Below are 24,187 nucleotides of genomic sequence, written 5' to 3'. Positions count from 1 at the left end.
ATGAAAAGCATTGAAAAGTACAGGGGAATATATTTTATCTTCCATTAATAATATTGTCATGGGATTAAAGATAAAAATCAAGAATGATTTTGTAATGGCTGTGTTTCAAGAGGATGGTGATGAACTATGACATTTAAATTCCTTTAAAAACAAAATAAAATGTTTATATGAGAATTCTAGGCAAATCTTTTCCATTTGCTAGCACATTGTGGAATCCAGTGGAGAAATAGAAAGTTTTCCATAAAACTGCATTTACCTGTCTCATTAGAAATCTCATTGTCTGCACAAGGAGTGCACTTGTAGCAGCAGATGGCCTTGCCTTGCTGGGTTACTGTTCTGAATCCAGGCCTACAACTCTCACTGCACACAGACTGAGGGATCTGTGAAGAATGAATAATGTTATTTAATGCTTAGGGTTTTATGAAAAATCATAAAAACAGAGTTCTTTAAGTTCTTAAAACTGAAGGGTGAAGCACTGTTTATAACACCAAGAGTTATTTAAACAATTTTTTTGTTTGTAATGGGTTATGGGGAACTGGGGGTAGCCACCAGAAAGTCCCTGATGTCAGAAAAGCAAGAGTTTCCCAGGATCCATCACAAATACATTAGCTGAAATATGCACAAATGGGAAAGAGAAGCTGTAGAGACCATATTCATGGGTTGGGCATGGCCCCTGCTTGGGGTATGGGGCCGATCACCAATTTCAAAAATATTGACCCTGAATTGATACTATCTAAAGAAAAGGAAGGGACAAAGAATGGAGCAGAGACTAAAGGACATCCAGAGACTCCTTTACCTGGGGATCTATCCCATATACAGTCACCACATAGAGACACTATTGTGGATGCCAAGAAATGCTTGCTGACATGAGCCAGATATAGCTGTCTCCTGAAAGAATCTGTCAGTGTCTTACCAATACAGATGATGATGCTTACAGCCAACCATCTGACTGAGCACAGGGACCACAGTGGAGTAGTTATGTGAAGGACTGAAGGAGCCGAAGGGTTTAGCAACCCCATAGTAAAAAAAAAAAAAAATTATTAAGCAACTAGAAATCCCAGATCTCCCAGGGACTAAACCACTAACCAAAGAATGCACATGGAGTGATCCATGGCTCCAGCAGCATATGTAGCAGAGGATGGCCATATTTGGCCTCAATGGGAGGGGAGGACATTGGTCCTCTGATGGGTTGATGCCCAGAATAGGGGAATGCTAGCTAGGACAATGAGGCAGGAGTGGGACAGGGTAGAGTGCAGCATAGAAGCCAAGGTAGGGTATGGGATAAGAGGGTTGTGGATGGGAAACAGGGAAGGGGGATAACATTTGAAATGTAAATAAATAAAATAATCAATAAGAAATTTTAAAAAGAATTTTTTTTTTTAAAAAAGAAAGATCATGTTCTTGAGAAGGCAAATGTGTTCAAATTTTAGTCTGAGAATTATCATAGTGTTAAAAAAAATTGGAATCAATGAGTTAAGGACAAGTTTGTGAAACATTAGTGATTAGAAACATGGAGTCCATTTAGTCTAACATTATCTTTTTACTTTCTGATACCTGTATTGAACATCTCAACATCCACCATTATTATGAATCATGAACGTCAACGTGAGAGGATTTATAATTATCATGGAAGCAAATAAGCATATATTTGTAGGAAGCAATATACCGTAAAACATTCAGGTAAGGTGAAAAGGTTCAGTTAAATTTTATTATTTTTTTTGCTTTTTTTTGTTTTTTGTTTGTTTGTTGGTTTTTTTGTTTTGTTTTGTTTTTGTTTTTGTTTTTTTGTTTTGTTTTGTTTTTTGGTTTTTTGGGTTTTTGGTTTTTTTGAGACAGGGTTTCTGGCCCTGGCTGTCCTGGAACTCACTTTGTAGACCAGGCTGGCCTCCAACTCAGAAATCTGCCTGCCTCTGCCTCCCGAGTGCTGGGATTAAAGGGGTGCACCACCAAGCCCAGCCCAGGTAAATTTTAAATGTCATTATTTATTGCAAATGTCATAATTGCAGACAAGATAGAAGAGAGCAACCGTATTCATTGCTTCCTGCATTCAGAGGATATTATATCATCAGCACCTCTTACCTGTGAAAATCATGCATTTTCAAATATACCCTCAAATAGTTCTGTACATTCTTTCAAGCTATTATTAAACACTGGATGCCATAGGATATATTGAGAACCAAAGGACAATTAAGGGATGTTAAGGGTGTTATTATACTGTAATTTGAAAGAAAAAAATTTCCATAAAGGCTAAAGCATTTGAGTACTTATGTCCTTTTTGGTGACATTGTATGAGAAATTATTTAAATTGTAGGGGATTCAGACTTGCTGATAAAATTATGGCAAAATTGTTGGGAATTGAAAAATTAAATTATTATTTCAATTCCGGATTTCTAATTTTATTTACTGTTAATTCATATGGATAAAAAATTTTCTTTCTGCTTCCTTTGTCTGTCTCCAGTATGAACACCTGTTGTCATGCTTCTATCCTTGGGAGAATCTGATAAATCTAGAACCATAAAATAAAATATATTCTTTCTTATAAGACTATAAGAAAATGACTAAAGTCATTTTTGGTCATGGTTTTTGAACATACAATAAAAACTAAATTTGATTTTTTAATTATATTAGTGCCAAGTGACAGATTTTTCTCCAATACATTAACACATGAGTCATTTGGAGATGAAAATTTTCTCTTACGATGTGCCCCATCCATAATTTGTAACAAATGGAGGAAACCTAATCCTCATAGAAATTAATAATGGGGGACTTATTGAACATTATATACTTCCATTGATCTGAGTCAAGTAAATCAAAAGCCAGTATACTAGTACTGCTTTATTGTATTTTATACTGGTAGTCCAAGTGTAATGGAACTTGACTCAATCATTATATCAGAAAATATAATTGTGTTAGTAATAGTACAAAACTTATAGATAATACATAACCCACCTCTGAAAATATTTCTGGCCATTGAATCATCTGTTCAGATAAAGACAACTGTTGACCCTGGGGAGCATTTGCAGAAAAGGATCCTATTTTCACTTTTAGTCCAAGACCCTTTGGTAAATTCCAAATGTTAAGAATGTCATATCCTGAATCTTTTGTCTGTCTCCATTCTAAATTCCTTTTGTCTCTCATTTCAATGTCCTTCAGGAAAGTGTTAAGCTGAAAGAGAAACATAATATTATACTACATTGTGCCCAAGATACAGAATAAAATGGAGGTTTTGAAATGTGTCTTATTGTTCTTAATTTCTTTTGTGAACATTAACATTAATGAAGATTCAATTATTGATGTCTAAGTGAAAACCTGAGTGTTCAGAATACCATTCTGCTTCTAAATTATTATTGATCTTCAAGTGAAATCTTTGAAACAAGTTCAAGTAATCAATCAGTTACTACTGTTCTATGAAAAGATCAACATTTCTGAAACCTAGCAAGATCCAGTGGGTTTTAGAATCTATTCAGAACTCCAGTGTATAAAGTGAGTATCCTGATGTCTAGAAATTAGTTAAAGGTCTTCAATTCTCTATAAACCAACCATCATTGATTCACTTAAGTGTCACAATTTTAATATCTATATTACTAAATATATAAAGCAATGAATTTTTAATTGCAACTGTTAACATGAAAAGATTGTACAGCTAGATATTGATGACATAAGCTTGATTTTGACTAAGCATATTTACTCCTGGTATCACAACATCATACACTTGAAACTATCTTGACTTCTAGGTAAGCTTCGAAACACAAACAATCCTTTGATCGTAGACAAGATAAACTAAATTTTACAATACTTAATTGGTATTGTTGCTAATTTCATATGTCTGAGTGCTGACAATAAAATACAGTAGAAAAATTATTACCTGCCATGGAAAGAACACCATTCCCTCTCCATTTTCAAATGGTTGCATTTGAAGTAGCTGAAGTCTCATCTGATGGAGGCTGTGAGCCAGAGCATATACACCATTGTAAATATTTGTGCTCTCTTCACTCATGACAACATCAAATATGTGTCTAGGTAATAGATCCAAAGAAGCATTGGTTTGACATTTGTCCAAAACATGACAACTAGTGTCAGAAAATGAGCACTTGAAGAAGAAATTCCACATCTTAGGAAGATAAATGTCTTCTGGGTATTTATTAGGATTAACTGTTTGAATAAATTTGGTAAATTCAAAATTCTCTCTATAATTTTGCCTAAAAATTAGGCTTCCATGGAATGAGTCTAACATGAAATAATCATTATCATAAGTAATAGTATGTTCAATGTTCATGATCCAGACAATCCATGTCAATATCCTTTGCCCAATATTTCTCATTAGACCTTCTAGAGAATCAATGTCACCATAAATAATTATTACATTTGTATCTTCCATATTTTCCCAGAATCTGATAAAATATGCAGTCCATGTGGCTGGAATCATTTTTACAAAAGCTACGCAGATTCTGTTTCTCTCCATCTTCTCCCTAAAATCTGATAGAATTTTATTTCCTTTGTGGTTATCGGGGAGGATGAGACCAACCCATGACCACCTAAAATGAACCATCAAAGAAACAATGGCAAGTGTAAGAGATGTGTCTTTGGAGGCCATCTGGTAGAGAGAAGAATACTGGCCATGGTCACTCAAGATTGTATCATAAGGTCCAAAACTAATCTGAAGCAAATTGAAAAGAAGAGGAAGAATATTAATATCAAAGGCCTGAATCAATATTAAATCATTCCTGAATCAATAAATGATAACATGAGAACTTTTTTTTTTTTTTTTTGGTTTTTTTGAGACAGGGTTTCTCTGTATAGCCCTGGCTGTCCTGGAACTCACTTTGTAGACCAGGCTGGCCTCGAACTCAGAAATCCACCTGCCTCTGCCTCCCGAGTGCTGGGATTAAAGGCGTGCACCACCACGCCCGGCTACATGAGAACATTTTAAAGGAATATTACATTTACAGTCTTTTGCAGAAATTTCTGTTAAGCTTGTAAGTTTCAAGGACTTGCTCAGTTTTATTTACTACACCAACCTTTCTCTTATAAGCAAGAGATATCTAGATTGATCTCCATGTGTCTGTGTCTTACTTCAATGTTTGGATAATTGATCAATCACACTTTCAATTTAAAGATTCCTATAATATGAACAAAGAGAACGGACTGTCAGTTCCCACAGTCCAAATTTTCTCACCTGTGGAAATTTAAAGAGTTGAAGCAATGTCCCAATTTGGGCAGATGTTATCCATGATGTTCCTGTGAGTGCAGCAGTGAAGTTTCTCTTTTTACAATTGTAATTAGGTAAAACCTTTCTCTCTACATGGGCTGTGAGCCAAAGACAAGTAAACACAAGAGTGTCCTTTTCAGTGTATTTGGTATTGTAGAAATCAAATCCAAGAGATATGTTGGGTAAAATATAGGGGTTCCCATTGATCTCCTCAATGGCAAATAGCATAGCCAGAATATACTGGTAGTTCTTAAAATTATACCTGTGTAAATCACATAGAAACACATAAGTGGATGATCATATATACCAAAAATATCTACATATTTAGTGCAATAAACTTTATATTTCAACCTTGATTATATAAAACATGTAATTTAATTTCTTCACCATGAATACATGAACTAGATTAGGTAAATATGTTAGGTTTAGGAAAAATCGTTTACCATTACTACTAATTATTTATGAATCCTCAAGCATATGTTATCTATATTTCATAGGTGGATTCTTTACACATTCTGTTTACAAGTCAGGAATCATTTTAACAGAAATAGCATATCTGTTAGAATGTAGATCTTTGGCTTTCTGAGATCTCCACATATGAAAACCCACTATTTTACTATTAGCCCAATGTCATTCTAAATACAGTATCTTAATTAAATGATATTGTGAAGTTTCTTTGCATGTGGCCATTGTGGCTATTTCTCTGGTGTAATTTTTTGAGTATGGCAGCATGGAATTGCTAGTGTCATAGAACAACGATAGAAACACCTGCCTCTGTATATGAATAGATGAGATTAAATGAAGGCAGCACCATTCCCTTTGAATTTTTATCATTGTCTATTTATGGTGATTTTATATGTGACTGTGTGCATGCATGATTTAGTATGTACAGTTCTATGAAGTTCAGAAAGAATGATTTGAAGTCAAGAAAACCCCAGGGTGATTTCTAGATATACAGATTATTTATATAATATTTTATTTATATTTTATGTATTTATGCATTCATGCATTTCATTCATTTGGTGCTTAGTTGCTTCCTTGGTTTACTCAATAACAGAGTGTTTATGACTTGACTGTGAATTGTTCTGTATAAAAGGCAGATCTTGAAGTCAGAAATACCCATCTGTCTCTTTTCTAGACTACTGAGAATAAAGTCTTGCACCAGCATATCTACCTGCAGGATTTCTTTATTTTCTTATCACATATGCCTAGATCTATCCACAGCAAACCTATAGAAATTCTCCCATTTCTCTCTCCTATATATGATCACTGGATTACAGGCATGTACTCATAATCTTTTGGGAGGTATGAAAACAGATCCTCATACTTGGCTTGTTTTACTCTCTAAAACATCTCTTCATCTGCTTAATGATATCTTTTGTGGAAAAATATATATTTTACTCTGAAGGTACCAAATCCGTTCTGACAAAAATCTAGCACCTAATTGCTTTGTCAAAGTGAGTTGATCATGAAAGAAGACTTCATTACAGTTTCATTGTATATATTTTTCTTCTCCACCACTGCTTAACAATTTAGGTCAAAAGCAGTGGAAAAAAACTAAGAACTAGTGGTTAACAAAAACCTCAGGAATACAATGAATTTTCAAGACAAGAAGGAAGTTATATTTATAATCTCACATTAAATAATACCATGCAATGAACTGGGAATGTTCATGTGAATCAAAACAGGAAGGAAAATGATGTTCAGCCTGAAGTCCAAACCCTATCTAAGAGGGAATTCTTCTTAGGGTTTTATTGTTGTGAGGAGACACAATGAGCATGGCTAATCTCATAAAGGAAATCATTTAACTGGGGCTAACTTACAATATCAGAGTTTTAGTCTATTTTTGTCATGATGAGAACCATGAAAGTATACCTATAGAAATGGTCTTCAAAATTTACCTCAGGATTTTACAACTTAATCCATAGGCAGCAAAGGTAAAAACTGAAACACACTGGCTAGAGTTGTTCTTCTTAGACTTGTAGCACCACCAGCAGAATGACACACTTTCTCTAATTAGTCCATGCCTACTCCAACAAGGACACATATACTAATTGTGACACACAGTATGGTCAAAACATCTGAACAGAGTAGTCTATGGGGCCATTTCTGTACCAACCACTACATTCTGTTTCTTGACCTTGATATGATTGTATCCATAAAATATTACAAAGTGCATTTGGTCCAATTTATTTTCCTATACTCTAAAATAGCCTCAAGTTTGTTTGAAGTCTAAATTTCAATGTTTTTTTTTCTGAAATTCATACCACCATGCAAGGTAATCTGCTAAAAGATACAAAAAATGCATATCACATACTTCCAACATATAATGGTACAGAATCTACAGTACCATTTCAAATTTGAGATAAAGGAACATAGTCAGAAAATACTGAACCAAAGCAAAATCAAAAACAAGCTGAGCAAACTCCATACTCTGCAATTCCAAGACAGATTTCAAAATGTCATCTCCAATTCCTTTCATCTCTATTGACATCAAAACACTTCTTTCTCTTGGGCTTTATTCATTCCTAGTTAGCAGTGCTCCTGGGAAGTTATACCACAGGTCTGGCTTCTTTAACATCCTGAGGAAATCCAGGCTTCTCCTTTGTAGTTTGATATCATGGCTCCTCTAGGTCTCCTTGCACAGACATCCCTGATATAATATTGGCTGTAACAGATGTCCTTAGTCACAGAGAAAGATGATATAAGCCCTTTCTTCAATACTTGACTCTTAATGCCAGAACTATATGGCTGAATCTGCCAAGATATGTTCCATGATATGTCTGAAACATGTAAAATTAAATTTTACCAGTGTTCTATTCATTTTGCTTCCCTTTACTTTCTAAATTTGTGTATTCTGAAACTAAATCTGTAGATAAGGCTGGTAGGTTTAAACTTGTTTTCACAAATTGGAAGGATAGCTGGGTAGAATTTTGCCCAGAGATCTTAACTCTCTTTATTCCAGTTAGCATCTAGCTTTCCTTTAATATCTGTACTCGTTTGAACACAGGAATTAGCTCAATGCCAGATATTAGTACCCCTTTCTCCTCAATATGTACATTGTTTATTTCTGTTTCTCAGATTTTCATTTTTCTTTATATATCTTCACATGTTTTCATACTAATGACCACATGCCAGTATGAATAAGAGGCTGTATTGAGATTTCCTTTGAAAATGGTATAAATCTATAACTCTACACTTTAGCTTCAAGGTTACTTTTTGAATTAGGTCCAAATGCAGCAGATTTCTAAATTTTCTAAAGTGCAATCTCTAGCAAACACTGATATTCATCTTCTCTGTGTTCAATTTTCCAGGATTGCCAACCTCAAATTACAATCAGCAACACTTATTTTACACATTCTTTCTTGGTGGGCTTATTAAGCAGCACTTAAAGGATTTCATGGATATCCTAAAAAATAAAGTCCCAAGATCAATATTCCTCCGAACATAAAAAAACATTGCCCTTCAAAGCAATAATATTTTTTCTTATATCATCTTCTGTCTTCTTTGTGTTTGGTGGATGTGAAAACTCACAATGACTATAACAAGTCTGATGAAGGAAAACTTACAATTTCAGAGATCTTGTCCATGTCATCATGATGGTAAGCATTGCAGGGTGCAGGCAGTCATGGCCTTGGACAAGGAACTAAGAGTTATACATTTTTATCCACAAGCAGCAGAATTGAAGACCCTGGGTAAAATTGAGCTTCTTAGAATTCTAAATCACCCTTGCTTAGGGACACACTAACACTAACAAGGCCACTAAGTATGACTCAGGTTTTCACTCACAGGAGTCTATGGGACCCTTTCCTACTAAAACAACAAAAATATTGCTATCTGAAAACTCGTGGAAGTAGAGTCAGTTTTCTTCAATAATGTGATTTTTTTTCTAGAAACGTCATATTCTGGGATGGCCTCACTCTCAAAGGTACTAAAGCAACACAAAGTGAACTTGATTGAAAATTGTATTAACTTTGTCAGGAGCAGTTTCTCTGAGTGCAGAGGTGATTTGATGATATTTTTAGATTTTGCTATATTACATTCCTCAAAAAAGCAACACATTTTTGACAATGAATTACATTTAACCTTACCTTCATGAATAGGACCAGAAAGAATAGAATGAACTTGAACATGTCCAATAGAGATAGGGTAATTTCTAAATTGGGGCAAGATTCGTAATTCTGAAAATTGGGACTAAAATTGTAAAATAGCTATAAAACAATGATACAGATTTTTTAAAAGGGGGTTGGTGTTTAGTATTTAAAAGTCAATAGCAAAAAACAAAAACAAAAACAAAAGTCAATAGCAATTGTCATTAGCTCCATTTGTTGCACAAAGCTTTCTTGTATGAAGAAAATTGTTTAAAGTTTAAAATAATTACAGTGATCTGCTTAAGAAGGAGTTATGCATAAATATTTTTTGTGGAGGTTAAGTCCTGTGTTACAAGGGTTGACTGCAGCAGCTGTTGTGTAGTTCTCCATTGACAAGTGGATTGGTTATCTGAGGCTATTGAATTACCTCTATAGTTTGAGGGGTCTGAGGTAGGTTCCTCACACAGTTTCCTTGGTTTGAAAAGATTCTTGTATTTTTAGGGATTACAGAAGCACCAGAGAAGGCAGTTACATTTTTGTGAAAGGTAGTATGGCACTGTTTATGCCAGTGGTACCCTTTTTGACCAGAAGGATATTTATGGCACCTCCTGCCTTAATGGAACATTGTCTGCTGATATGCCCAGACTTGTACTTGAACAATATTGTTAGCCTAGCCTACATTATTACTTTTGTTTCTGTCCTTGATTAATAAGATTTTGGATAGTGTTCTGCCCTTGTGAAGTTGTTGTAATGGGTACACATTGAAAATAAGAAGTATCAACCTCAGCACAAGCTTCAAATAAATTTTCAGATTTTTTAATTGCCATTAGAAGAGATTGACTAGTGGGTGTAATATATTTTTCTGCTTTCTGAATTATATTAGCAAACCTTTTGGTATTTGTCTTTCTACCTGGCAAGCATCTCTATGCTTTTAGACTTGCAGCGGCTATTTTTACTAGAACCTACTTTGACATTTTTAGTGAGTTGTTTTTTTCAAACTATTCCCCCATTTTCATAAACATTTAATATTTTAACTCTTTCATTCTCCTCTGTTTTACAGACATCTTAGATAACTCTTTTTGAGCCAAGTTTATATATATATATATGTGTGTGTGTGTGTGTGTGTGTGTGTGTGTGTGTATATATATATATATATATATATTCACAGTAAAAATCTATTTTTAGTGAGAAGGGCTATGGCTATTTTAAATAGTCATGAGGAATCATAAGCAATTTAAATGTCAGTGATCATTATTCGTAAGTGATTCTTATTCTCTTTGTTATTCTCCATACTCACTGGGAAAAGGCCTAACAATTTACCCTGTTGCAGAGCTTGGAGGATACCAGCAGCAGATCCAAGGCCCTCTTTTGTTTATTTTTATATTATTCACGGAGTCTTATTGAATTCCTTATATTTAAAGGTTACTTAAGTTTATTATATTTTGTTAGGTTCCTTTCTGAGACAGTTTTATGTTGAGATTGATTTTTCCTTTTTTTTTTTTTTTTTTTTTTTTTTTTTTTTTGATTTATGACTACTATCTCCTGAGCTACTTTTTTCAGACTTTTATGTAGAGGAATAAATATTGTTCTTAGAGCCTGATTGTGACAGTAGTAATCGGTTCCCCTCACAAGAAGCTGAATCGAATGTCTCCTGAGCACATGTGGCTTTTTTATCATCTGCCAATGCCTTCTTAAGCACAGTCCAAATAGTTAACAGTGTAAGGGGTATGCCTAATCTTCCAATCTCTGTAATCAAGTGGTTAATATCTAATACTGTTTTCTCTCATGCACCCATATCTAAAGTACTCCTTTCTGGAAACCAAGGAATGAACATTTATATAAACTGAAGAAAGTCAGTAAGCTGGCTAGTGCTAACCTTAATGCATTTTTCTTTAAGAGTATGCTTAATAACATCTGGAAAGAACTCTCTGTCATTAGAATCACTGTGTCCCATCATAAGAGATACACAAAATGCACACAATATAGAGCTGATGACTCCTGATCCAAAGTTGATGGTGTAAGCCAGAGCCTATGGCTCCTGATGTAACCCAGGTGCTGATTATACCCACTATCAGCCTGTGCTGCTGATGGCAGTAGCCAATATCAAGTCCTATTTCTCACCCTCCATAACCATGTACTCCTTGGTCAAGGAGTTTAAAGGGTCCAGTTGAGACTCCTATATATGTTGATGTACCTTCTTCAAAGTTCCAAAAGTGCCAATTAAGATGCTGGGAGCCTTCTGCCCTAGAGAGGTAGAGACAGCATATAGAGTAGGAGTCTAGTGTGGCTTTAAAGCATGAAGGTCTCTGGATATTCTAGCTTTCCAACTGTACTGAAATGCTGATAACTTTTAAAAAAGATCTAAGAACTTTCATGGTCTTTCTGTGGATAAAAAGCTGCTGGTTTGGGAGATTGACATCTATAGCCTGGCAACTAGGGATTAACTAATATGACTTTGATCTATCTCAGCAGGAACTGGGATACTCTAACATTCAATATGCAGGATGGATGGCTCAGGAAGAAAAAGGGACATTTTGAAATGTAAGTATAGAGTTTATTTCTAAGTTATAAAAAGTTTGTGATAAAAGTTATCTAAGAAAATACAGAAAAGCAGAAAGATCCTAATTCAGGTAATTGAAAAAAAATCCATCTCCTCCTCTTTGTGGAAGAAGTCTTCTTTCCAAAAAAATTCTCCTCAGCTCAGTTTCTCTGATTCTTCTCTTTGTCCTCAGCACTTATACATCTGTCAAGGTACATGAATACATGGTAAAAAGTTCATCACAATTTCACACATAAAATCAAATCATAAATTCACATAGAGGTTTATAACAGAGAATGTTTGCATGCATATCAATCAGGAGTAACTATCTGCCTAAATATTCATCACCTCTTATAGCTCCTCAGGCTCATTGAAAGTTAAAAACCAAAACTAAGTTACTAGTGAAGTTTTGCATAGACAAATTTAGTCAATATTTTATCTTCTGTCCTAGCACCTATAATAAATCATACTTACCTATTTATGACCTTTGTTTAATTGTTTTACAATCTCTTAGAATGTGCTCTGAGTACTAGAAAATCTGATTACTATCTAAAAGCAATTAACTGGTGATATATGGGAGACTTTCAGAGTTCTCATGGCAGTTTTGACTAACGGAGAAAGACATAGTTGAAGTCTCACTATTAAAAAAATTAATGAACACAAATATAATGTAAGGCATTCTTATAGGCTCATCATTAAGAATTAAAAAGTTGCTTCCTTCCAGTCAGCATCAGTGCCGGGGCACCTTGGGCCCGAACTTGGACAGTCTCACAGTCTCCAGAGGACTCTCCATGCCACAGCCACCCTAGCATGCCCAGAATGTTAGGACCACTGGTGAGTGGAACACAACATCTGTTCCAACAGAACTGGGGGGCACCGGGGGACAGCTATAGGACAGACACAGGAACACCACCCAGTCAGTGTCTTAGATTCCTTCTGGTTGGAGCTGGTCCACTTTGGTTTCAAAATCATTTTGACAGCCTCACAGTCATCAGAGGAGGTACCACTTTCAGATGCTCTAACATGTCCAGGATCCTAGGATCACAGGAGCTTGATCACACTAGGATCTAAGGGTTTTCCAAGCTTGACTGCCAAGAACTCTAAAACACCTAGAATCTCAGCAACAGAGAATGCCAGAATCACAGGATCACAAAGAGAGCTGGACTCTGAGAAGTTCTGACTCAACTGGCTTTACAGGAAGTACAGGGTCCAATCAGATATATTGAGGGAAGGGATCACTTGAGATAATCAAATACTTTTTTTTTTTTTTTTGGTTTTTCGAGACAGGGTTTCTCTTTATAGCCCTGGCTGTCCTGGAACTCACTTTGTAGACCAGGCGGGCCTCGAACTCAGAAATCCGCCTGCCTCTGCCTCCCGAGTAATCAGATAGCAGGAGACAAGCATAAGAACAGAAGCCGCAGCTGGGCATGGTGGCGCACACCTTTAATCCCAGCACTCTGGAGGCAGAGGCAGGCGGATTTCCAGGACAGCCATGGCTACACAGAGAAACCCTGTCTTGAAAAATCAAAAAAGAAAGAAAGAAAGAAAGAAAGAAAGAAAGAAAGAAAGAAAGAAAGGAAGAAAGAAAGGAAGAAAGAAGAGAAAAGAAAAGAAGCCACAGAAACCAAGATTACTTGGCATCATCAGAACCCAACTCTCCCAATATAACATGTCCTGGATACACCATTACACCAGAAAAGCAAAATATGGATATAAAGTCACTTATAATGTTGATGATGGAGGATTATAAGAAGGACATAAATAACTCCCTTAAAGAAATACAGGAGAACACACCCCCCCCAAAAAAAAAGAATTAAATGAAACAATCCAGGAACTAAAAATGGAAGTAGAAACAATAAAGAAATGACAAAGGGTGAAAACTCTGGAAATAGAAAACCTAGGGAAGAAGTCAGGAAACATAGATACAAGGTTCATCAACAGAATGCAAGAGATAGAAAAGAGAATCTCAGATGCAGAAGATACTACAGAAAACATTGACACAACAATCAAAGAAAATGTGAAATACAAAAAGATACTAATCCAAAACATCTAGGAATTCCAGCACACAATAAGAAGACACTATTGCATATGCCAGCAAGATTTCGAGGAAAGGACCCTGATATTGCTGTCTCATGTGAGGCTATGCCAGTGGCTGGCAAATACAGAAGTGGATGCTCACAGTCATCTATTGAATGGAACACAGGGCCCCCAATGTAGGAGCTAAAGTAACCAAGGAGATGAAGGGGTCTGCAACCCAATAGGTAGAACAAAAATATGAACTAACCAGTACCCCCAGAGGAAATGTCTCTAGCTGCATATGTAGCAGAAGATGGCCTAGTTGGGCATCATTGGGAAGAGAGGCCCCTTGGTCTTGCAAATTTTATATGCCCCAGTACAGGGGAATGCCAAGGCCAAGAAGTGGAAGTGGGTGGGAAGGGGAGCAGGGCGGGGAGATGGTACAGGGAACTTTCGGGATAGCATTTGAAATGTGAATAAAGAAGATATCTAATAAAAAAAATAAAACCTGTACCATGACAAAATAAAAACAAACAAACAAACAAAAACCCAAAAACAAATCTAAGGATAATAAGTCTAGACAAGAAGGAAGATTTCCAACTTAAAGGGCCAGTAAATATCTTGAACAAAATTATAGAAGAAAACTTCCCCAACCTAAAGAAAGAGATGCCCATCAACATAAAAGAAGCCTACAGAACTCCAAATAGTTTGGATCAGAAAAAAAATTCTTCCTGTCACATGATAATTAAATCACCAAATGCATAAAACAAAGAAAGAATACTAAAAGCAGTAAGGGAAAAAGGTCAAATAATATATACAGCCTGACCTATCAGAATTACACCTGACTTCTCCCCCAGAGACTATGAAAGCCCTTAGATCTTGAGCAGATGTCATACAGACCCTAAGGTAGCACAAATGTCAGCCCAGCATACTTCCCAGCAAAACTCTCAATTACCATAGACAGAGAAACCAAGGTATTCCATGAGAAAACCAAATCTATACAACATCTTTCCATAAATCCAGCCCTTTAAAGGATAACAAAAGGAAAGCTCTAACACAAGGAGGGAAACTATGCCCAAGAGAAATCAAGAAAATAATCTTTCAACAAGCCCAAAAGAAGATAGCCACATGAACAAAATTCCAACTCTAACAACAAAAATAACAGGAAGCAACAACAACTTTTCCTTAGTATCTCTTAATAAATTACTTTTCCTTAATATCTCTTAATATCAATGGACTCAATTCCACAATATAAAGACATAGACTAACATACTGGTTATATAAACAAGACCCAACATTTTGCTGCATACAGGACTTAGGTGACTTAGGTGAGTCACAAAGATAGACACTACTTCAGAGTAAAAGGCAGGAAAACAGTTTTCCAAGCAAATGGTCCCAAGAATCTAGCTGGAGTAGCCATTCTAATATCGAATAAAATCGACTTTCAACCAAAAGTTATCAAAAAAGATAAGGAGGGACACTTCCTACTCATCAAAGATAAAATTTACCAAGATGAACTCTCAATTCTAAACATCTATGCTCCAAGTGCAAGGGCATCCATATTCATTAAAGAAACTTTACTAAAGCTCAAAGCACACCTTGTACCACACACAATAATAGTGGGAAACCTAAACACTCCACTCTCATCAACGGACAGATCCTGGAAACAGAAAATAAACAGAGATATACTGAAACTAACTGAAGTTATAGAACAAAAGGATTTGACTGATATCTATAGAACATTTTATCTTAAAACAAAAGAATGTACCTTTTTCTCAGCACCTCATGGCAACATCTCCAAAATTGACCAAATAATAGCTCACAAAACAGGCCACAACAGATATAAAAATATTGAAATAATCCCATGCATCCTCTCAGATCACCAGTGACTAAGGCTGATTTTCAATAACAACATAAGTAATAGAAAACCCACATAAACATGGAAGCTGAACAACAATCTACTCAATGAAAACTCAGTCAAGGAAGAAAGAAAGAAGGAAATTAAAGACTATTTAGAGTTTAATGAACATGAATCCACAACATATCCAAACTTATGGGACACAATGAAAGCAGTCCTAAGAGGAAACTCATAGATATGAGTGCCTCCAAAAAGAATCTGGAGAGAGCATACCTGAGCAGCTTGGCAGCACACATAGAAGAAAAGCAAACAAATTAGCTCAAGAAGGGTAGATGGCAGTAAACAATCAAACTCAGGGCTGAAATTAGCTAAATAGAAGCAAAAAGAACTATACAAAGAATCAAACAAACCAAGATCTGGTTCTTTGAGAAAAACAACATGATAGATAAACCCTTAGCCAGATGAACTAGAGGGCACAGGGACAGCATCCTAATTAACAAAATCATAAATGAAAAGGGAGAGATAACAACAGAAACAGAGGAAATCCAAAAAGTCATCAGATCCTACTTCAAAAACCTATATTCAACAATTGGAAAACGTGGATAAAATGGACAATTTTCTAGACTGATACCAGGTACCAAAGTTACATCAGGATCAGATTAACAATCTAAACAACCCCATTTCCCCTAAAGAATTAGAATCAGTCATTCATAGTCTCCCAACCAAAAAAAGCCCAGGACCAGATGGGTTTAGTGCAGAGTTTTTTCATACCATTAAAGAGGACCTAATTCAAATTCTCCTCAAACTATTCCAAAAAGTAAAAACAGAAGGTACTCTACACAATTCATTCTATTAAGCCACAATTACTCTGATACCTAAGCAACACAACGACCCAACAAAGAAATAGAACTTCACACCAATTTTCTTTATGAGTATTGATGCAAAAATACTCAATAAAGTCCTCACAAACCGAATCCAAGGACACATCAAAACGATCATCCATCATGACCAAGTAGGCTTCATCCCAGGTATGAGGGAATGGTTCAATATACAGATATTCATCAACATAATCCATTATAAACAAACTCAAAAACAAAATTATCATCTCATTAGATGCTGAGAAATCATTTGACAAAATCCAAAACCTGTTAATGATAAAAGTCTTGGAAAGATTAGGAATTCAAAGCCCATAGCTAAACATAGTAAAGGCAATATACAGCAAACCAGTAGCCAATATCAACCTCAATGGAGAGAAACGTTAAGCAATTCCTCTAAAGTCAGGGACTAGACAAGGCTGCCCACTCACTCCCTACCTAATCAATATAGTACTTGAATTCCTAGCCAGAGCAATTAGACAACAAAAGGAGATCAAAGGAATACAAACTGCAAAAGAAGAAGTCAAAATATCACTATTTGCAGATGACCTGATAGTATATATAAGTGCCCCCCAAAACTCCAAAAGAGAACTCCTAAACCTGATAATAAACTTCAGTGAAGTAGCTGGATATAAAATTAACTCAAACAAATCATTGGCCTTTCTCTATACAAAGGATAAATAGGCTGAGAAAGAAATTAGGGAAGCAACATCCTTTATAATAGTCAAAAGTACTATAAAATACCTTGGTGTGACTCTACCTAAGGAAGTGAAATGTCTGTATCATAAGAACTTCAAGTCTCTGAAGAAAGAAATCAAAGATCTCAGAAGATGGAAAGATCTCCCCTGCTCATGGATTGGTAGGATTATTATTGTAAAAAAGTCTATCTTGCAGAAAGCAATGCACAGATTCAATGCAATCCCCATCAAAATTCCAACTCAATCCTAACAAAGTTAGAAGGGACAATTTGCAAATTCATTTAGAATAACAAAAACCTAGGATAGCAAAAACTATTCTCATTAATAAAAGAACCTTTGGTGGAATCACAATGCCTGACCTCAAGATGTAATACAGAGAAATTTTGATAAAAAGTGCATGATAATGGAACAGTGACAGACAGGTAAGTCAATGGAATAGAATCGAAGAACCAGAAATGAATCCATACACCTCTGGTGACTTGATCTTTGACAAAGGAGCTAAAACCATTCAGTGGAAAGAAGACAGCATTTTCAACAATTGGTGCTGGCTCAACTGGTTGTTAGCGTGTTAAAAAAAAAAAAGAATTGATTCATTCTTGTCTTATTGTACATGCTCAAGTCTAAGTGGAACAAGGAATTCCACATAAAACCAGAGACACTGAAACTTATAGAGGAGAAAGTGGGGAAAAGCCTTGAAGATATGGGCACAGGCAAAAATTCCTGAACAGAAGAGCCATGGCTTGTTGTGTAAGATCAAGAATTGACAAATGGGACCTCATAAATTTGCAAAGCTTCTGTAAAGCAAAGGAAAATGTCAATAAGACAAAAAGGTAACCAAAAGATTGGGAAATGATCTTTACCAATCCTGAACCTGATAGGTGGTTAATATCCAATGTATATAAAAAGAAATCAACAAGTTGGACTCCAGAGAACCAATAACCCTATTAAAAATGGGGTATAGTGCTAAACAAAGAAATCTTAACTGAGGAATACTGAGAAGCACCTAAAAAAATGTTTAACATTCTTAATCATTAAGGAAATGCAAATCAAAACAACACTGTGATTCTACCTCACACCAGTCAGAATAGCTAAGATCATAAACTCAGGTAACATCAGATGCTAGCGAGTTTGTTTAGAAATAGGAACACTCCTCCATTGCTGATGGGATTGCAAGCTGGTACAACCACTCTGGAAGTCATTTTGGTGGTTCCTCAGAAAATTAGATATAGTTCTACTGAAAGATCCAGCAATACCACTCATGGGCCTATACTCAGAAGATGTTCCAACTTGTATTAAGGATGCATGTTCTACTATGTTCATAGCAGCCTTGTTTATAGTAGCAAGAAGCTGGAAAGAATTCAGATATCCCTCAACAGAGGAATGGATACAGAAAGTGTACATTTACTCAGTTTAATTCTACTCAGCAATTAAAAACAATGAATTCCTGAAATTCTTAGACAAATGGATGGATCTGGAGGATATCATTTTAAGGGTGGTAACCCAATCATAAAAGAATACATGTGATATGCACTTACTAATAAGTGGATATTAGCCCAGAAGCTCAGTACCCATGATACAATTTGCAAAACACATGAAACCCAAGAAGAAAGAAGACCAAAGTGTGGACACTTCAATCCTTCTCAGAAGGGGGAACAAAATACCTATGGAAGTATTTACAGAAACAAATTTAGAGTAGAGACTGAAGGCATGACCATCCAGAGACTACCCCAACTGGGTATCCATCCCATTAACAACCTGCAAACCCACATACTATTGCAGATACAAACAAGAACTTGCTGACAGGGAACTGATATAGTTGTCTCCTGAGAGGCTCTACCAGTGCCTTACTAATACAGAAGTGGATGATCACAGTCATCCACTTTATGAAGCACAGGTCCCCAATGAAGGAGCTAGAGAAAGTCCCCAAGGAGCTGAAGGGGTTTGCAGCCCCCCTAGGAGAAACAACAATATGAACTAACCTGGGAATTCCTGGGCCAGAAAGCAGGAGTGGGTGGGTTGGGGAGCAGGGGAAGCAGGGGGAAGATAGGAGATTTTCGGAGAGGAAACTAGGAAAGGGGATAACATTGAAAGTGTAAATGATGAAAGTATCTAATTAAAAAAAAAGAGTTAAAAAGTCATTTATTTTTCTCTATAGCACCCCTATAAGACAGTACATTTTCCTGGATCTCTGGATCTATAAAGATCTGCTCAAAGCTGTGGGCCAATACCTTATGATTATATATATATATATATATATATATATATATATATGAAAAGCTTACTTACAGCAGGAATCTCTCCTAAAATAATTTATTCCTGAGCCTTGCCTTTTGGAGCTTAGTTATAGATATAATCTTAAGTAAAGTCATTTCCGGAAGATGACCTGCTAGTTATTAGCTTGTTCTCTGATGGCTCATGAGAAAACAAAAATTTGGGATGAAATATATGGGCAGAAAGGGTGGATTCTGGATTAGTTGTAGGCATTTGAGAATATGATCAGTTCACTAAATTGCTAATAAGTGTAAATATATTATCATTATTAAGATTTTAAAGGAAATATTTTATGGTGTGTAGGAGGACTTGCTCAGCAATTAAGGGTCTGATTTTTCTAGAGAATCCAAGTTTGATTCCTGAAAATAATATTAGGCACCTTACAAACATCCAAATCTTGAGGATCCAGTACAAGTACAGGACTCAATGTGTACAAACATGAAAGGCTCATATATTCACACATAAACACAGACACAAACACAGATTAAAAAAAAAAGAAATAAGGTTGTCATAATAGTACCAACATGATTGCAAGCAATAGAAGTGTTGAAACATAAAAAGCAAGATCAATAACCTAGTAGCCTCTGTATGGGAAAATTGCTTGATGTACATACTTGAGTGTATCTATAAAAATAAATATAATGTTCTTTTGGGAATACATACATGTGTTCTAATATTAATATCATTTTTTGCATGAATGGTTAATAAAGATCTTTGATATCACAAATAGAAATGACAAAAAATTTTCATATATTAATTTTAAATGAAAGCAGAAAGATTAAAATAGAAATGAAGTAATATTGTCCAAAGAAAAAGAATTGATAAATACTAATTTTAATTTGAGAAGTAAGGTCAATGACATTTTTTCATGTATAAATATTATATATTCAAACAGATACATATAAAATTTAAAGATACATATTTTTAGAATTCCACACATGTGAGTAATTAAATAATAATCACTACTAAAAGAAAAATGGAACTCAAAATCTACAGTCACAAAACAATGATCAGAGGCAACTTCAATAAAACAGACTTGATCACTCTCTTTTGCACACCTATATTTTAAAGAACATTAATTATAATAAATATATTTTGAAAATGAAAACAATTTTTATCACTTTTTTCTTGAGACTATACAATGATTGTATCATTTCCCCCTTACATTCTCTCTAAACAAATTCTTATGCACTTTCTTTCTCATTTTAATTTCAAGAACTCAACTTTGATTAATTGCCCAGGAGGACTTACACTTGAACAGCACACACACACACACACACACACACACACACACACACACACACACACAATTGCAGGAAACTAAGGAATGTTATGAAATAGTTTAACCAGGTATAATATTTTTCCATAGGAAAGGATAAAATTTTCCTCAGGAAAATTTTACATAAAAGCAGTTGATACCTGTCTTATTAGTTACAGAATGTGAATGTTTTATGTTTTAGTTGGATGCACACATCCACCTCTAGAAGATGAACTGTAAAATAGTCCTTACAGGGTTGACAAAAATGGCCATCAGTTGTTAACACAGTGAGAACTTGTGAAACAAATGTATGCCACATAGCCTACAGTATATGCAATGGGCAGCTATTGTTAGTATTTTACATTTGATCAAATACCTCTACAGATTATGTCTTCCTTTGAATAAACACAGAGAAAAAGAAAGATTATTGAAAAGACATTGAGCCAGTGAAAAGTGCCAATGGGATGAATGAAGGCCAATGGTTACAACAGGGGAGGCACCAATGGAAAAACTTTTGTAGTTAATTTAAATAAGAAGTGGATGCTCACAGTCATCTGTTGGACTGAACACAGGGTCCCCAATGAAGGAGCTAGAGAAAGTACCCAAAGAGGTGAAGGGACTTTCAGCCCCATAGGAGGAACAATAATATGAACTAACCAGTACCCCCAGAGCTCTCAGGGTCTAAACCACCAACCAAAGAATAGACATGGAGGGACTCATGACTCCAGGTGCATATGAAGCAGAGGATGGCCTAGTTGGTCATCAAGGGGATGAGAGGCCCTTGGTCCTGTGCCTCTATGCCTCAGTGTAGGGTAATGTCAGAGCCAGGAAGTGGGAGTGAGCAGGTTGGTGAACAGGGGGAGTGGGGGACAGGGGATTTTTGGTGGGGAAACCAGGAAAGGGGATGTGAAATATAAATAAAGAAAATATCTAATAATAAAAAATTAAGGCAACCAAGGAATTGTGTTTGTATTCAAAATCCAGTCAGTTTTGTACTGAAAAATTGCATTGCTGAAATTCAAAGAAAGAGTGAGATCAGTTATAAAGCCAACCCATAATCACAGTATAGTTAGGAATGGAGACATATTCACTACTAATATACATGAGGGAAAACAAGGTAGAAAGAATCCAGAATAGCCATTATCCACATGAGAAATAGTCTAGAAAATTGGCTTGTCTTTTAATATGTAGAACTTTTCATAATGTTGCATAACTCCAGTAAAATAATAAAGTTTATTCAAAACAACATTGCCTAAAATTGATTTTTTGTGATACATCAATTTTATCAAGTCATAAACAGTAAAAAGGAATATATATATTTGATGAAATTAATTTTGATACACATGTTCAAACACAAATTTTACTTGATGTGAAGGAAAATAATTCACTCTCAATAATTTCTGGAGAAAATTCTCAGTTGGAATTGAAAATATTCAAGATATGCCAAGCAAAGGATTGAACATATTGGCTGATAATATGACTTAGGCATTGCAGAATCCTAGTGCTGGACCCAGATCCCTGATCTTGATCTTAACACACACATTGTAGGATGAGAACATTTTTTTGAACAGTTACCTTCACCTGTATTCTATGTCAAAAGTATTTATACACATGCAAATATTGAATATGATAACTTTGAAAAGACTGTGCCATGAATATGACTATAAAACAAGCCACTTTTCTGTTAAAAATTTTTCCATACTCATAAGGAACACTATACAACAAATGCTTTTAATACGTGATAATAAAAGACACTGCATTTTGCCATTAATTTAGCTTATGTTTCCATGATATTATTCAAGTTCAATGTTTTTTTTTTTTTCACAGAAATCAATCCCTGTATTTATAATGACTAAACCAGACATTAATTGCTCACATATGTGGAAGTAGGATCTTTGCAGTGAATAGTTTCCTGCAAACAAAATAAAGAGAAACACATACCCATACACATTAGTACCTGAAGAGAAAAAGGCACCATAAAAGTGATTTTATAAGGAGCATGAATTAAAATGAAGTAGAACAGGCCCCACCTAACAACCAAAGTTATCCCATCTACTGTGCCTATGAGAAAATATTATAATTTAGTTTGTGTCAACACATGGTTCCCTAAAACAAACAAACAAAAAAATGGAGGAGCATGAAAACATTTATCAACATAACAAATTTTATATACCCATGCATGATATATTTTAAAAATTCTCAATCAATTTGTCAAAGAAATAAACCATTAAGTTTTAATTTATATCTAAACCTTTTTCACCCTCACTGTCTTTGATTTAATGTTGTACTACCTCAAAAGATTTTGCCAAGCACAAAATATTGTCTCACTTAGCATAATTCACCTTAACAACTTCTTTGTTTGTTTTTAATTATTACTGTGACAAAATCATTTTTAAAGGTTCTAAAATCTTTCATGAATTTCTTCTGGTCCTTTTCCACTTGTTTATTTCTAACACATTTCTTCATGTACTCACAGGGAATTATTAGTGTTATAGTTCTATTTCTATAACATACTACCTATATGCATACCGATATAAGAAGGTATTCTGGGAAAGGAAGGTCTGGTTTGGATAAAACATCTTATTTACTTTATTAAGAAACATATATGAATATTTCTGTTTAAGTCAGAAATTTCTGTCTGACATTATCCATTAACCTGGATTATTTATCTCAAAGTACTAAATAGCACCAAGGTAAAACTCTCATAGTCACTATGTCTTGGTAGACACATATATAAGAATATGAATAAATACTCAAAACCAATGGAGTAAACAGGTAAATACAGGCAAGCTGTCTGAGAATAAAAATTAAAATATCAAACAAACAAGAGCTAGATGGAACATCTAAGGAGCACAGAAAAGTGACATCATCTAATATCGCAGGCACAAACAGGACTTCCAAAATGTTAAAAACAACAAGGTCAGGCTTAGACTAAATCATTCTTCCTTGAAATCTTATCACTGAAAACTATTCAGACATTGTGGCATAACAAGAATGTCAAATAAAAGTTTATGGTTAACAATCCAACAAGGAAATTAAAGTGAAAGTAGTCAGAGTTTCCACTTGAGTGAGGAAAATAATCTAAAAGGGAAATAAAATGATGAAAAAATCTTAGAAGCTCTAATAAAAAATTTGTCAAAGTAAATAAAAACAATAAATAAACTTTAATGACTACACCCTCTAAATCATAAGAATTCTGAACTCAAAAGAAAATTTACTTACTGTACATAATTGTCCAAGTATTGATATGGTTTAGCTGAATGTGGCCTTTTCTTTTCGGTGTAAAAAGTATGAAGAGGGAAAAATGCACCAATCATCATATCTCCTTCATGGTGAAATTGTTCAGGAATTTTGTAGTAACATTTACTAATA

General features: G+C 35.0%; 1 protein-coding gene across 1 annotated transcript; it reads right to left on the bottom strand.

The window, feature by feature from the left end:
• Positions 1-256: 256 nt before the first annotated feature.
• On the bottom strand, positions 257-24,187 carry LOC110288884 (vomeronasal type-2 receptor 116-like; the record flags this gene model as incomplete). Its single annotated transcript, XM_021155124.1, has 5 exons — positions 24,038-24,187; positions 5,177-5,471; positions 3,866-4,657; positions 2,950-3,165; positions 257-380 (listed from the first exon to the last, which is right to left on the bottom strand). Coding segments are annotated over exons 1-5 (1,525 nt in total), but the record flags the coding sequence as incomplete, so codon positions are not given.

Source organism: Mus caroli, unplaced genomic scaffold (genome assembly GCF_900094665.2).
Source record: "Mus caroli unplaced genomic scaffold, CAROLI_EIJ_v1.1 scaffold_12917_1, whole genome shotgun sequence".
NCBI classification, from domain to species: Eukaryota; Metazoa; Chordata; class Mammalia; order Rodentia; family Muridae; genus Mus; species Mus caroli.
Note: the sequence above shows the minus strand (reverse complement) of the source record. Positions and strands in the feature narration are given on the sequence as shown.